Source organism: Dermacentor albipictus, chromosome 6 (assembly GCF_038994185.2).
Source record: "Dermacentor albipictus isolate Rhodes 1998 colony chromosome 6, USDA_Dalb.pri_finalv2, whole genome shotgun sequence".
Lineage (NCBI taxonomy): Eukaryota > Metazoa > Arthropoda > Arachnida > Ixodida > Ixodidae > Dermacentor > Dermacentor albipictus.
The window spans coordinates 62663082-62679127 of NC_091826.1; the positions used below are offsets into that span (position 1 = coordinate 62663082).

The following is a 16046-nucleotide window of genomic DNA, read 5'->3' on the forward strand; positions in this document are numbered from 1 at the left end:
CCAGGAATAATTTTTTGAACAGTGAAGTTTACTTTCAGAAAACCCGCGTCGGGCTACAGTACAATGTGACAATATGCCCTTTCCTGAACCTTCCTCCACCTTATGGACTTCCGATGGACTGATCTCCCTTATATTGCGCGGGCTTTCTGTAACGGTCACCGCTTCATTTGCCGCGGGCTCACCAGTGAGCGGAATGCGGCCGGGCACTGTGCGATTCCGTGGACCCGACGTAATGGTCAGGTGACCGTTGACGAGGTTTAACATGTCCAGGAGGTAAGTGTCTTGGAGGCGCGCGAGCGACACGGCGATGCCGTTGAAGTCCTCTTCCCACGGCAGCAGTCTGTTGGCCCGCATCGCGGTTATGTTAGGTAGAGGGTCTGGGACAGAGAGGAAATGGAACGAAAGAAATAGGAAGTCATTCAAAGAGTAGGCAGGCAGGACAAGCATTGTAGGACGGTTATATTTGGCACAAAGTGAAATATATACTACGAATGCTTTTAAATAATGGAGTTAGAGTAGCTTTTCACACTAAACAAGGTGCTCAAACAATGAACCGCACTGCTCTCTCTCTCACTCACACACACGCACATCTATCAACACCCCCCCCCCACACGCGCGCATGCGCACATGCACAGTCGCCCCCCCCCCCCGCCCCCCCAAACACACGATGACACATGCACGCACACACACACACATGAACGTGCGCGCACTCGCATACACACCAAGAATATTATGCAGTGATGCAACAAATCCAACCACCTCACGATATGTATAAGGAACACATGAAAAAGTTGACCAATACATGAAACGTCGCATGGGTTCCAGCTTGCTTATACAAGGCTCATAATACAAGGTATTCACTGCTGTAAGTGCGATCAAATACGGCAGCCACTCTGAGGATTGTTATAACGATGATCTGCTGTACTCAAAGGCAGCACGTTCCGCACCTGATGCGCGCAGTTCGTTTATCTGCGACTCGACGAAGCCCAGGTCAACGATCATCCTCTTCATCAGGTGGAAGGCATGGACGGGGTGTTTCATGTAGTCAGCGACCTCGGTATGAGTTTCCAGATCATGGTAAGGCTGCCTCGTCGTCACAAAACTGCGTGCCAAACACATTAATGCTTTTCACGAATCCACAGGAGATGCAGCAAGAAGTGGCAAAAGAACAAGTACGCTGTAGTCATTTCCTCATCGGTATTGATAAGCGCAACACGCCAATACTCGAAAGTGATGTCCCTTGTGAAGTAAGAAACATTCAAGCGATCATGCCCTTGAAGTATGCAGTCATTAATGCGTCCGCCAACATTATGTCAATTTCATCCCTTTTGAACAAGGCGCACACTATGCACTAGCCACGCCACCTGAATATATTTGCGAACAAGCCACAGTTTTGTAATACGTCGCAAATACAGCCTTGTGGTATTCGATTTTAGGCAGCTTAGCTTGTTACATTTAACTTGAACATGCAAGAGCGCGGCTTGCAGGTGGACATGCCAAATATTGTGAGAAATTGACATAACGCTTCTCCTGTCTTTGAGAATTATCCTTCAAGATGAAGGGCCCCGAACTACTATGTAAAGGGACATCCCAGTTCGCGAAAAAAGAAACGAAAGGCAGACCCCACTGTTTACGATAGCACTAGTATTGAAATCTAGCAGTCATACACGAGAATTTTGAGCCACAGGGGCACTGTTTCGATTTCATATATGCTTTGTAGAAGTATTTCTCAAAATCAGTAACTAATGAAGGTTCCACAACAGTTGCGCTCGGACCCAACTCCACTACATTTTTAATTCCAGACCAATGAAAAGTATAACAATGCTTTCATATATGCACTGTTCTGTTCAAGTTTATCTGGTATTACGTATGCTGTGCATTAATATCCTTTCACTAGTGGTAAACAAATGTTCTCTAGTTGACGGCTTACGAATTTCACTCTGAATAGTCTAATATATCCATTGATGTGTTCAGGCGCAGCCCATCTTTGCTCAGCTGTGATGCATAATAAGGGGACTTGCGTGATAATAAGCTCAATGGTCGAGCGACAGGAACGATGACGAATGTAACCTGGGCTGTGCCGAAATTTGAGCTCCTTCTCAAGAAAATAATGCCCACCTTTAGTCCACACCATAAGCGTACAAATGATTTGTAAATTTCGATATTAATTGATTCTGTGGTCCGGAGAGAAGGCCTGAAATGCGGCACAATGCGCCCGGTCACAGAAAGAACGCTGTCGGCCGGAACGACGGGGTGGCAGTCAAAAAATCTGGGAACAGACCAATCCGAGCAATGGTCGTTGCAGGTAAAGGTACCTGCACAATATATAGATGCTTTTATGGACACAGAATACACAACACAAATTAAGTTCTGGGGTCTTACGTGTCAGAACCACGATCCGATTATGAGTCACGCTGTAAGAGTGACTGTGGATTAACTCTGACCTCGCGGAATTCTTTAACGCGCATCCAATGCACCGATACCCGAGCGTTCTTCCATTCCGCGCCTATGGGAATGCGGCCGCAGGGGCCGGTATTTAACTAACTGCCTCGAGCTCACTCAGCAGCCACTGCATTACCGCGGCCGGTGCAGATAAAGGACAGATAGGCAAAATGCTAGACTGCAATGAATGCAGTGAAAACACGATTAGCTCAAGCAATCTTGGTGACCAGCTGTCACCGCACCGTTTCGAAGTGTATCCCAATAGAAATAATCGTTATCATCATCACTGAAACAGAAACAGCACTTTCCTGACGCGATCCTATCTTGGGATCACCCGCATGAAAGGGCGCTGGCTCCATCATCATCATTCATTGATTCATTCATTCAGCTGGGGCAAAGCTCGTGATGCGAAAAAGTGTTACCTGAGGATGTTCGAGTGCAGCGTAATGAGGCGTTCCGCGTAGGCCAGAAGCATGAGCCTGACTTCTTTCTCGTGCTCGACCAGATCCAAGAGGTTGGAAACCGAGGAGTAAAAGTCCCGCTGGTGTTGTCCGGCACTGCACAATGGCAGCGCTACTAAAACTGCGATGGCCAACAGAGCACCTGCAGCGCGATGTCGGCTGCAAAAAGAGAGATTGCTTTTTTGAAGAGAAAGCAAGCGCCGTTTTAAAGCGTAAATTAGATGCTCACGGTAATTCTCGAAACATTAGGCAGTACGACGGATAGTTCAAGCCTAAGATACATAGAACTTGCCCATGCATGTCAACATCCCCACGTGTGTGGGTGTTATACGTAATCAAACGAAAAGACACATCATTTTGCACCAAGAACAAAAAAATACTCGAGTGTACTTATGGAAATAGTGTTCGACAAGGACCATGTGACCGATCTGCGGTGACATCACAAGACCGGGCCTTAAAAGGCACTCCGTAACTGTTCTTCGTTAATGGGCGGAGCGGAATCCTAGAGATCATACCATTGAGGAACAAATTCTCGTTGTTGACACAGGCTTCCCTGTTTCTGACCACCGCAGTAATCGTTGGTGCACGAACTTTCGAGCAGCACACAAGGGCTACGGCGAACACGGCACTTGCTGTCGGTTCCTCCCCGGCTTGCCCTCGGTTCTGCAGCTGTGCATGCTCTACGAGGACAATGTGACCCATCGATCTACGATGACATCACAAGACCGGGCCTTAAAAGGCACTCCGCAACCCTTCTTCGTCTGTGGGGATCACGTCGTGGGGATCACAGGGATCACGTCGTTGACCAACAAATTCTCCTTGTTGGCATAGGCTTCCCTGTTTCTTACCACCGAAGTGACCATTGGTGCACGAACCTGTCCAGCAGCAAACAAGGGTGACGGCTTGCCCTCGGTTCTGCAGCTATGTATGCTAGACGAGGACCATGTGACCCATTGATCTATGGTGACATCACAAGACTGGGCCTTAAAAGACACTCCGTAACTCTTCTTCGTCAATGGGCGGAGCGGAATCCTAGAGATCATGCCGTCGTCTAACAAATTCTCGTTGTTGACACAGGCTTCCCGGTTTCTGACCACCGCAGTGATCGTTGGTGCACGAACTTGTCGAGCAGCAAACAAGGGTTACGGCGAACACAGCACTTGCTGTCGGTCCATCCCCGGCTTGCCCTCTAAGACAGCCCTTCCAAGTCTGCAGTCAGCCTTACGACGCAAGAACCACGAAAAACTGGTATTCGATACCAAAGAGGTTCTCCACCAAGCTTTCATAAACGGATATGACGTCATCTTCCAACGACTTCCGGGGCAGTTTGGTATCGTCGAAAATGACCTTGCTGATGATGGCATCCGTTCAGTCCATAAAGCAACCTTGACACTTATATATACCCTTATCAAGGACAGATGCTGCGAGGAGTCGCTTACTTGCTCAAACCAAGACTGAAACTGTGTGGAACATCCCGACCTTCGCACAACTGCCCTCTGCACCGGCTTGATCCTACATTGAAGCTGCAGATTCCATCGAACTTCTGCCGCCGTGATGCAACTCTACTTTGCCGCCTCTAGTTAGGGGTGGCGTTTATGAAAGCCTACTAATTCCGTATTGGAATGACTGATACACTGATTTGTGACTCATGCAACTGTGAAGAGGCGATCGAGCACGTGTTGCGCTTTGTAATCTCTACGAGATCGAACGCGACGTCCTTAGGAGGCTCTTAAATCGATTAGATAGGAGACCATTTTCAGAGACTAAGATTCTCGGACCATGGCCCAATGTGTCGCAGGCTTACAAAGCGACGGGGGCACTGCAACACTTCATGAAATCGACTGGCCTGAGTGGGCGATCACAGGCGTGAAGTTATGGACAACCGCACGTATTCTCACTGATAGTACCTTCTTCCCTCCCCTTCCTTCCTTTTCTTCCCTTAATCTCCTTCCCCTGTGTAGGGTGGCAAACAGGACGTGCGTCTGATTGATCTTCCTAGCTTTCCTTTCTTTGCCTCCTCCTACACCTCATCTTGTTGTGAGACTTCATGTCCCAAATACAGTGTCAGGTTTCAGTGGCACGGAACTTTCCGGAAAGGTGGATTTTGTGGAGATATCTCCGTATATTGTATCAGGTTATGCGTCTTTGTGTCCACTAGAAACTCGGTATCGTGTGAAATGCGGCAGATAATTAATATGCATATCTTAAATAACTGCTTAATTAGCGATTATAGAGGGAACATAGCAATTCGGGAATCGAGGATCCAGTGATTTTATTAACTCAACAAAAGCTTCCCTAAACAAGATCGTCTTGGGTGCTGAGAGCCTGCAGTATTTGGCACTGCGGGCAGCTCAGTATGGCTGTACCGAAAAAAATATGAAATAGTGCACCAGTGACGTCGATCTCTCTATCCTCTCCATTGTGATTGCAGACCAACAGTAGCGCAAGCTTTCGCTGGAGCAGGCTTCATGGCGGCCTTAAAAATTTTTGGCCGCCTGAATTGGCGGCAAAAATTGGCGGCAAAAATTGGCGGTCATGGCGGCCCTGAATTTTTTTCATGGTGACGCCAGTAATCGACGCTGAGTGTGCTCTATTCTGTTTCCAATCTTGTGGCGGTACTGCAGGTCGGATGATCACGTTTGCCAATAGCAGTAAATAAAGAAAGGCGTTATGGATCACAATGAAGAGAGCCCTCCCCTACGACTCCCCCAGAAATTATCGATACCTTGCCTTCCTGACTACACTCGGGAGGGAGGGGGGAGGTCAGAAGACCTAGCTACGTCACTGTTCATGACACTCGGGACGTGCGTGCGAAGGTGCGCGTATAAGTTGGGTCCAGATCCAGCGCCCCCGACCTGTGCGCTCGGAAGACTTCGTATTTTCTTGGAGCAGTACAAAACAAACAGCTTTACACAACGATCTTTTCGCTTTACTTCAACATTGTCAATTAAATCACGCCTGCATGCGCGAGCGACAGGCACTTCACAACCGCGCATTGGTTCACTGACGGCTCCGCTAACAGCCCGCGGTAGGGCCGGTAAGCCAAAGTTGAAGTCTGAGAGAGTTGGTATGACATGCTTGCGTCAGAGTTGGACGCCGCTTGCGGCCGAGCTGGAGCCCGTCGGAGGGCGTTTATTTTTGTCAACGCTATGATAATTTGTGCGCTTATGGCGCTCGTAATTAAACACAGTTGGTTTAGTCGACATCGTCGATGCAAAGAGCAAACGTGCAAGTCAGTCGAGCAGCCTTTTTCTTGGGTGGTGTGCTGACCACCTGCGATGTGCCCTCGCGTCGCGGTGGCCCAGCCCGCAGTGGCTTAGTACTAGGCGCTGCTTTAGAGAACCGGCGCGATTTCCAGATGATATTCAATTGGTAACTATTTCGCGTGAGAAACAAATTGTAGCCGATTTTTTTACGCCGTGAGCCGTGATGCAAGCTAACGCCTCATCCAAGATGATCAGACAGCCAGAAACTGGTCCACCGGTGGTGCCTCTTTGGGAGAAACATCAGAGAACGTCGCACGCCAGTCCTTGAAGATCGAGGCGCTGGCTGCCCGCCTCCGGTGACCATGGGGGAACCAAGCGAAGGGAAAAGCAAGATACCTCGTCTTGATGAAACAACCAATGTGCTGAACGACAGTACTTCAAACTATAACCTAAGCGATTATAAAGGCATTGAGTCTGATGAAGAACCTTTCAAATTCGTGACCTACAAAAAGAAAATAGGTGAAGGACTCTCGGTGGTGTTCCGACAATCAGAAGGACACAATTTTTGACAAGTGAATCCAAATCATGCTGCATCAGGATTTGTCTCGGCGACAAAGGAAGTGTTCAGCAGTTCTTAGTAAACTAAGACGGCAGTTTTTCAGTGAGTGTTACCTCAGTGGCATCTGTGAAAAGCCTGCTTCTACTGCACAAAGTCGCAGGACTAAGAGTTAAGGCCTACATACCGGCTTCGTATACTTAAAATGTCGGAATGATTTGTCACGTGCCACTTCAGTACACTGAAGTACAACTGCTCGACAACTGCCCTGTTGTTCAAACACAAGCATTTGTGCTCTCGCAGTAGCCAAAGATACTTCAGAATTGGTGATTATTGAGAAATCATACAAGGTTATAGCTAGAAGAAGAGTATCTATTACAAGTACTGAGTTTCAATCTTAAGTTGAAATGGCAAAACAAAAAGATCTTGTCTTGCATGCGTCTTGTAAAACAAAGAGTGCTGTAGGTCCAAATTTCATTGCATACGGCATGTTGCAAAACATGGAACCTAATGGTCCCTTGGCAATCTTGGAATTGCTCAATGACTTGTTCTTGACTCTTGGAAAACAGCACGTGTGGTACCTATACGAAGGCCAGGCAAAACACCTCCTTGAGTCTTTTCGTCCTGCGAGTCTGACGAGCTGTTTATGCAAGGTGTTTATGCATGATCACGGAGAAAATGATTGACACTATGTTACAGCGGTAGTGTAAGCAAACAGAAGCAATTCCCGATCACATGACAGGATTTCGAAGGCGACGATGCACCATGGATGCAATTTTTGATATCGTCACCTATGTTGAACACGAACAAGCTAGCGGAAATGTCACAATAGCGGGTTTTTTTACACATTAAACGACCCTTCGAAACAGTCAGCCATGCTCATATACTATGCGACCTGATAGAACCGGGAGTCTTTGGAAAGGCGCTACTGTGCATATCCAACTTCTTGAATGCCAGATCCATATTTCTTCAAATAAGTGGAGGAAAAAGTTCCTCGCATAGTATTGTTCGAAGAGTGCCACAAGGCAGCGTTTAAAGTCCGTTTCTCTTTAATTTTGTGATGGCGTACTTGCTGTGGAGATTTTTCCCACCTGCAATACACTACTCTATATACGCGGATGATGTTTGTGTTTGGGCCTCTGGTTCAAGTACATGCCTATTTCAGTGAACTTTGCAGTAAAGCGTAAGCATTGTGGACAAATTCTTATAGGAAAGAGAAATGGAACTGTCTTACGTAAGATGGCTCTGCTGCCTTTCACTAGAGGATATCTAAAGGATTTTCAGCTGTGCCTAGAGGGACAACCACTTTAGACATAGTAAAACAACACAAATTTCTGGGGGTGAAAAGAGACAGGCAACTTTCTTGGAATTCTCACAGTAGAGCCCTCGAAGAACAAATAAACTCAATAAAAGATGTTCTTGACCACGTAGCAGGCACAACATCGGGAGGGTCGCTTTCATCTTTACTAAAACTACATAACCCACTTATAAAGAAAAAAATAGCATATTCTTCACCTGCTCTCTGCGTGTAATCACCCGTTCTTCTGAAGAGAGGCTCCAACGATTAATAGCTAGGAGCCTTATAGTATGCTTAGGCGTTCCTCAAGCAACCTCAAGTTCCTTAGTAATTGGAGAGCCACGTCATCCTCCATTTCCTATTATGAGGACGATTCAAACCTGTCAACATTGCTTTCGCGTTTCAGTGCAGCACAAAAGGCACCCACTCGCAAGTGCACTTATTGAGAGAGACAGACCGAACATCATTTCGGTGATTCAGGTGCACAAAGACCTACTACCAAATCAGGAAATTTTGGTTCTCGAATATCTCTTACCCTACATGGCCACTCTTCACTCCAAAATTTTAACTTTCGCTTGAAGTAATTATTCGCGAACAAAATATGTTTATGCTAGCAGTACAACAACTAGCGTTATAACAGGTATAGTCTCGACACCCCGGTGATATTCGAGCGTTTACACATGGTTCTTGCCAAACAAATTCTTATACAGCTGCCTTTGTCATTGCAGAATGGAACCAGATACAGATGTTTAAACCATCTCAAACGACATCAACGACAACAGCAGAGCTTCTTGCAATATTGTCTTTGTCACGACACATAAATACAATACAAAAAGGAGAACAATGGGTCATTCTTTGTGATTCAGCTTTGTCTTCACTTCATAGTGACATCAGCAATTCGCCACACGTAGCGTCAGTTTACGAGACACTAAAGGAGCTCACAAAAGCAAGCGAAGAAAATCGCACAATGTTGTTCCAATGGATAGCTCGCCACTGCAATATCTCTGGGAATGTTGCAGCAAACAAGGCAGCTGGAGAAGCGCATGTTAATAGCGCCACGTATGGTCTCCCTCTAACGCGGCACGTACCAAGATCGCACCTCGTGGTTGCAGAGCGACATGGTCTGACCAGAACTCGAAATCTTTATATTTATTTCACATTGACCCATCGATTCAATTTCATGCATTTCGATTCTATGCATATTAAATACAGCCAGAGCATTGGAAACGCTCATTCACCGTCTGCGGCTCGGTACAGCGCACCCAAAACACTTTTTACATAAAATTTCAGGAGCTGATAGTCCGCAATGCACTTGTGGCCACGCGGATGAGGATGTACAGTATCCTCCAGTAGATTGTCCGCGACACGACGCATACAGACAACGATTAGCACGTCATTTAGTGGCACTAGATCGCAGTCCCTTCAGCTTCAGGAAAAGCTTAGGCCCTTGTCCAACATACTTATTACAAAGATGGGCTTTACTGGCCCTTCAAACATTTCTAGGAGCTAGCAATTTTTTAGGAAAATATAAAGTAGAGTGTTTAATTGTGATAAGCGCATTCTATGTTTATTTACCCGACTTTAGCCAATTCGATGCCTGGTTTTATGTACCTTCACATGAATCTAATCCGTGAATTCTTCTGTCCTGATTTTAGTCTAGTTATGTGACCGGACATTGAGTTTAGTTTAGTGCACATATGTCACTGCACTTTAGGTTTTTATGATTTGGAGTTGACTTTCATCTTCAGTGTGGCATTAGTGTACTTATGTGAGTGGAAATTGTGTTATTACGATTTCATTATTTTGGTATGATGTATTCTTAAAAAAACCTATGTTAAAGGGAGTAGCCGGCGCCAATGAAAGGCGACATTTCCTAAATACCGTATAATAATAATAATAATAATAATAATAATAATAATAATAATAATAATAATAATAATAATAATAATAATAATAATAATAATAATAATAATAATAATAATGTTGCTACGGCGATGGCTCGTATAAATATTTTCTTTGTCCATAGTGGCGCACCCCTGTATATAGGCGAAGCGTGGCGAATTTTGAAGTATGTTTTCGGCGATTTCGGCGAAATCACGGCCGTATATTTGGAATAGTACCCTTACATTTCACGGAAGAACTAACTCTTGTTGTTGTCATAACAAGCCGGGTTTCTTCAAGTCAAAATAAGACAATTTCTTTAAACGGTGCCAGCGAAATAATCTGCTCGGGCGTAGTCAGCTAAAACCGAGGATTCATAAGATAGAAAATTATTACGTCACCCAGATCAGCTGTGTCTCGTTTGGGAGGTTGAAATCCGTGCATTGAGTGTAAGTATAATTTATTTCGATTCATCACCACTGAGCGCAGTTGTTGCCTGGCTCCAGATAGGCATTTAGTTCTGGAAACTCTAGGCTTCGTCGGCGGGCCCGATACAACTGTGTCTCATGTCGACCTCGTGTATCATTTCGAATGACAGCGGCGTCGCCAATAGCTGCTAATGCTAGAGCGATTGCTTACGACGGCCGATCAGAAAGTTTGGCAGTTAGTAAATAAAAGAAAAAAACTACCTGTTGTTTGAAAAAAAAAAGGAATTTCTTTGTCAACGTAAGTTAGCTGCAGTGCGCTCAGCAAGCGGGCTCCTCGCAACACCCCAATGCGGCCGCGGTATCTACGTTACGTAGCAGACCGCAGCTACCAATAGCAGTAGCGTATGGGAACCCGCTTCATCGCGAAACAAAAGCGTCCAGAAGAGAATGAGGAGCAGGCTTCTGTTGAAGAGAGAGTGTTTGAGAGAAAGGTGACTTTGAAGCTCTGTTGCAGGCTCCACGAGCCGTGCACGAGTGCAAAATTTAGCTGAGATGTTGACAGCAGCATACGCTATCCGCGGACTGTTTGTTTTTTTCACCATGCTCGAGGGGTAGTTCACGAGTGCTGTGACGTAACTCTATTCCAATCTTTTCTATTCCAATTTTGCAATCAGCTCTACACGATTGGTCAGAACCTTTTCGGGCCACCCCCACTTTGCCTGTCTATATGGCGTGACACACTCGCTATGCGTGACTAGTCCCAAGGAAAAAAAGAAATTCCAATTCGACGACTTTTTTCGCCGTTAGCAGCCTGCTCTTGGTCAAAAGTTTTCGGGCTGCGCCCATTTCGCCTGACCATCACGCAACGTCCCAAAATCGGGAAAGCTCGCCGCAGCAAAATGACTTGTACACGTTAAAGATGCATTAACCTGCCGAACAAAACTGAACTGTTTTTTCTGGATAGCTTCAGGCTGCCTGATCCGGAAGGAATAAAAGATGGCTGCCCTGCCAATCGCTCTGACACTGGCTACGCGGAACTGCCGGGGAGCATGGATTTATTTTGATGTAATAAAACGTTTTAGGTGGCAGTGCAACGCTATCGAGCCTTTTCATCAGGTATAATACATCGCTCTGCCAACTCTTCTTTGATGAGGATCCGTCTTAGTGACGTTTTCAGCCTTCCGTTGCACGCCGCAGCGGTTTACGACCAGCCACCGCAAGTTGCAGCGGACCAATCGGTGGTGCTGGCACCACAATCCTGATACGGTTATCTACATTCACTGCGCTGGCTCGGCCCTGTCTAAACCCTCTCCACTCGTACGTGCTGCTTCCCACTTGTCAGCCAATGAGATGAGAAAAACCGCTCAACGTAGGCCATGCTATTCGCTTTGGAAGCATAACAAAACTGACCTCCTATAAACGAGGGGAGCGTTTGCTTTGGCTTTTCAAACAACGCTGTGGGTTACCGCCCGATGTTCGCGTCGGTGGTTATGTGAATTTGACATCAGGAGATTGGAATAGTTTCACGTCATAGGGTTCCGTCTTGAAACAAACAACGCACACAGTCTTTACTATTGTTTGGTCGTCGCTGAAGAAGAAACAACGCAGGTTGAGAATACAGCTGAACCCATCTGTTACATCCCATATGGACGCAACGTGTGGGCGATCACGAAGCCATCGTGCTTTTATCGGTCCCGGGTTTTGTGGTCGTCGCTGACCTGGGAATATAATCGTCGTGCGCCACAGCCGAAAAAAAAAACAAGCAAGTAGGGCCGCCACAGCAGCACTTGAGACTACAGTATTTCTACGCGAGGTTTTTACATTGAGCATCCCGCGTAATGCGACACTGGAGGCCAGCGGATCAACCCCACGAGTTCGTTCTCAGCAGTAAATGCTACATTCCATCTGCAGCGCAACCAAGGTGTGCGACGTTGCCAATCACAGTTACAAAATTGCGTAGTATGTGTCCTCGGCGACACATACGGTTTCCGGTTTGAGTATTCTGGCGTGGTCGTCTGGGAATTTTTATTTGCAGTCGCTTACAGTGCTCCTTTTGCCTCTGTGACATTGTGGAATTTTTATTTGCAGTCGCTTACAGTGCTCCTTTTGCCTCTGTGACATTGTTTCTGGTCATTTATTTTAATGTAGGTTGATTCTTTTTTTAATATGCGTCAGCTTAAGCGCGGAAATGTGAAGAAAAAGTGCCCTCTGAGACTTTGTGAATGCATTGAAGATATGCGCAGAAACAAGCCAGCCTCCCCAACTGCAAGTCATCTGCTGGTGAGCCAATTTGCGGGCGAGGTGAAAAATTTGCTCGCGCCCTAGACTAATATGGTCTCTTTAACAGCGGACCGCACTCTACATTGAACATTGAAGAGACCATTATCCGAGACGCAAATTACGTAGCGCCTCTAAGCCGAAGTCTGCTTTATGATCCGTGCACCTACATATCGCGATTCAGGAAAGCGTGACGTTAGGAAACGGGCCGCAAGAAAGAAAAAAAAGAGAAAAAAGAAAACATGAATCATTCACAAATAAGAGATAACGTGAAATGAAAAGCGCTACATTCGGGCAGCCCGACGCTTCTTTAAGTATACGCTATATGCGGGCGAGCTAAATATAATGAAATAAAAAGCAGGAAAGGGAGTGAACGTTTAACATTTCTCACCTGCGCATCTTGGCACACATAGCTCCGCCGATTGGTCCTTGGCTTATTTGTGTTTTACTGCCGAGGTTCTCTCAGGGTTGCTTGGCCGTAACGCGCACTTTCTCCGAGAGTTCAGTGCGGCGTCTGAAGTGAATGCGGGCCACTGTTCCCGAGTCCTTGGATTTCGGCGCTGGATTTCCTTCTTGTTCGGGCTGGCCAAGTACTTCACGTCGAACGGTACGTGAACAGTTTCACTACTGCTCTGACTTCATACTTAGTTGATTCTATGGCAGAAAAACCGTCAACTCACGCCCTTGTCCGGTTAGGAGTTGTTTAGGCGTTTTCTTTCAACTGAGATGAAATCTTTTTATGATCGAACAACACTTGGGCGAGATGCTAAATCATCGAGGAAAGGTCGAAGCACAAATCTTGCAACCACCACAGCAGCTGTACGATGCTGAAATAGTTGTTCCTTTCCTGCAAGAAGAAACGCAAGGTCAAGATTGCGATGTCGATTGCACACTTGTTTGTACAGAATTTTGACAGAACTCTTCGTATCATTTGCCTTCTTGAATGATCGTTGCCGATCGTTGTATTGAAGACGAGATCGCGTGGTGATACGCAACCAAAAAACAGCATAAAAGTGTGTCTTCTCGTCTCCAGTGTAGACGAGAAATTACTGGCTCTCGAAAAACGTCGAAACTATACTATTGCATAGATTTTAAGCTTCAAGGAAGACAGCATTCACTGTTTAAAGCAATCTAGAAACCGAAACAAGGGAACCTTCAGGCTTGAGTCAACGTTTAGACAACGAGATTTATTTTTCTCAAGCGTCTTGAAGACAAGTTTTACTAAGACAGGCCTGACAAAGGCAAGCTTTCTCGACAAAGCGATTGGCTCCAAGGTGAATTCTTTCTTGTTTGGCTACCATTGATCAGGGTTAGACTTGATAGACGAAGCAAAACACGATTTCGTTCCCTGGTTATTTGAGGCGCCAATTATTTATGTGCGTCGAAAAATTTGGTGTTGCAACGTTTCTTGCATATCCACAATGGTGACAAGCATACAGCCACAGAATGCATTAGTAATTTTCGATTCTCTAGTGAGTATTTTTCAAGCTTGCAGGATGTGGGGGCTTCATGTGAGAACTCTCTACTGGAGCACCAGGTACAAGAAAAGTAACTATTTCATGTCTTATATACTTGAAAGGGCACCTATCAAGCCTCTTGAAAAAAAAAAAACGCCTGACGTAAAACATTGCGAATCAAAAAGTGAACCCGTTACATTACCGCGTACTCATACCGAGAGCAAACACCCAGCCGTCGGCTTCAACTCGCTTTAATAAAAAAATTATGTATTGTCAAACTAGCAACATGAGTCCAATCAGAAGTGTTTCAACATGTATGCGATACAATTTCAAAATCGTTGTATTTATCAGGGCTTTTCATTTTGGTTCTCTATCGCGGTGCGTACACCTGTGCACACAGTACTAGAACGGGCTAAGACAAGTGGTAATTTGTGGTTGGGTTTCTATGCTCCTTCAATGCACATAGTTTAGGCAAGATTACTTGTATTGGAATCCTTCTTTTCATTTTTTTGGACTCTCGGGAATTTTTAGCCTTCTTGAGCCCTAACATTGCACTCACTCTTCGTATGCACAAAAATCCCACATAGAAAAAAGCTCCTCCTCACCTATTAACAAGGACGTTCTTCTGATGTTTTCTGAGGCCTACGATGCACCTGTAGGAACGGCACCAATGTTGGGAATAGGTGGTGGTTATCCTCTGCTTGAGCAATATGCGTAAGCGCGAAGCTCCTCTCGAGAGCAGACGTTGGAAAGTTGTCACAAAATCCCTTCGTAGACGCTTCGCTCTGTCGTCGCTTCGCTGTTGTCCGGCCGAGGAGAGTTCGACGTTTAGCTAACACGACGCCTCCACTACCTTCTGTCTAGTAGCCCGTAACTTGCACGTACGGCAGGGTTCGCTTTCTTCGAAGAAACAGAAGTTCCGGCAAGCACACGACGAGCGCTATAGAACGTCTGAGCAGTGACAAAGTCCCTCTCGGCAGAATAAACAACGCCGTCCCTTTAGCTCCTAGGCAAACGTTGTGCCTGGCGTGCCGTCTGTCAGATACTCATTCTCTCTGTTGCTTTGTCCGTCCTCGTCTTCCGAGAGAAGCCTGTGGCAACACTTGCGCAGGATTCGGCGAAAAGCTGGCAATCAAAATAAAAGAGACAGCCTCGGGACTGGAGATCAACGGCAAGTCTTGGCGTCGACGACACGCGATATAGCAGCGATGCCGGTTCACAAAAGCAGTTCGACCACTTCAACAAATATTATTGGAGAAAAAAAAAAAGAAACGGAACCTTCGCCCACTTCGCGGGAGAGGCGGAACTCCTCTTGGCGCCCGTTCGCCGAATAAAGAGGAACGTTTGCCGCTGCCTCGTCTCTGGACTGACCTTGCGACGCGGGCGGCAAAATGTAAAAGAGTAACGGTGTCGGGGGGTTGCTGCCTGCTCGGACCTCTTCCACTCACGCCCGATCGACAACGGTCTCTTTTGGATGTTCGGCTCTGCAGTGGTCTTCTTCTTGGTTACGCTATAGCCCTGCTGAGGTGCTTATTGGCGCGAGGCGGTCGGCTCCTGGCCCCTCCGTCTTCGTTTTCCCACGTATACGCGCTAAGGTGCCCCGGCGTCGCTTTTTGGGGGCCGCTGTCGTCACTATAGACGCTAGGCAAGGCCAGCCGGCGATCGCCACGTCGATCCTTTCGCTGCCCGGACGTCCCAAGAGCATGTGCCCCGTGGCGTACGAAAGTGTTCCGAGTCCGCGCTTGCATGCGCTTAGGCACGCAAGCGAAGACTTTCATTTGCGTTTTGCTCTTTCTGTTTGTTTCTTTTGATTTTTTTTCTTCCTCAGCGTACGTCCGCTTTGACTGTGGCGTAAATTTTTGTTTCTTTTCTTATCTGCGCTAGCGTCTTTCCGCGGTCAGCGGTTAAGCGATGTGGTCTCCCGCTGGGAGGCGAGTCGGGAGATCTGACCTCCGCGGCTGAGTCGGCGCGGTTTCAGACGTTTATCCCGCACGCGACGCAGCGTTGACGAAAGTCTTCGGCTTCATCTCTGCTTCTTCGA

At 46.5% G+C, this 16046-nt stretch overlaps 1 protein-coding gene across 1 annotated transcript in view; it reads right to left on the minus strand.

The window, feature by feature from the left end:
- LOC135896591 (prolyl 4-hydroxylase subunit alpha-2-like) overlaps nucleotides 1-15742 on the minus strand; it is a 33416-nt gene extending 17674 nt beyond the window's left edge. Inside the window, exons 1-5 of the mRNA XM_065425054.2 lie at nucleotides 14611-15742; nucleotides 12940-13395; nucleotides 2865-3062; nucleotides 948-1102; nucleotides 183-377 (exon numbers count right to left, since the gene is read on the minus strand). Coding sequence (XP_065281126.2) covers nucleotides 183-377; nucleotides 948-1102; nucleotides 2865-3062; nucleotides 12940-12959 — 568 coding nt within the window. The 5' untranslated portion in view covers nucleotides 12960-13395; nucleotides 14611-15742. The remainder of the gene's footprint in view (nucleotides 1-182; nucleotides 378-947; nucleotides 1103-2864; nucleotides 3063-12939; nucleotides 13396-14610) is intronic.
- Nucleotides 15743-16046: the final 304 nt, after the last annotated feature.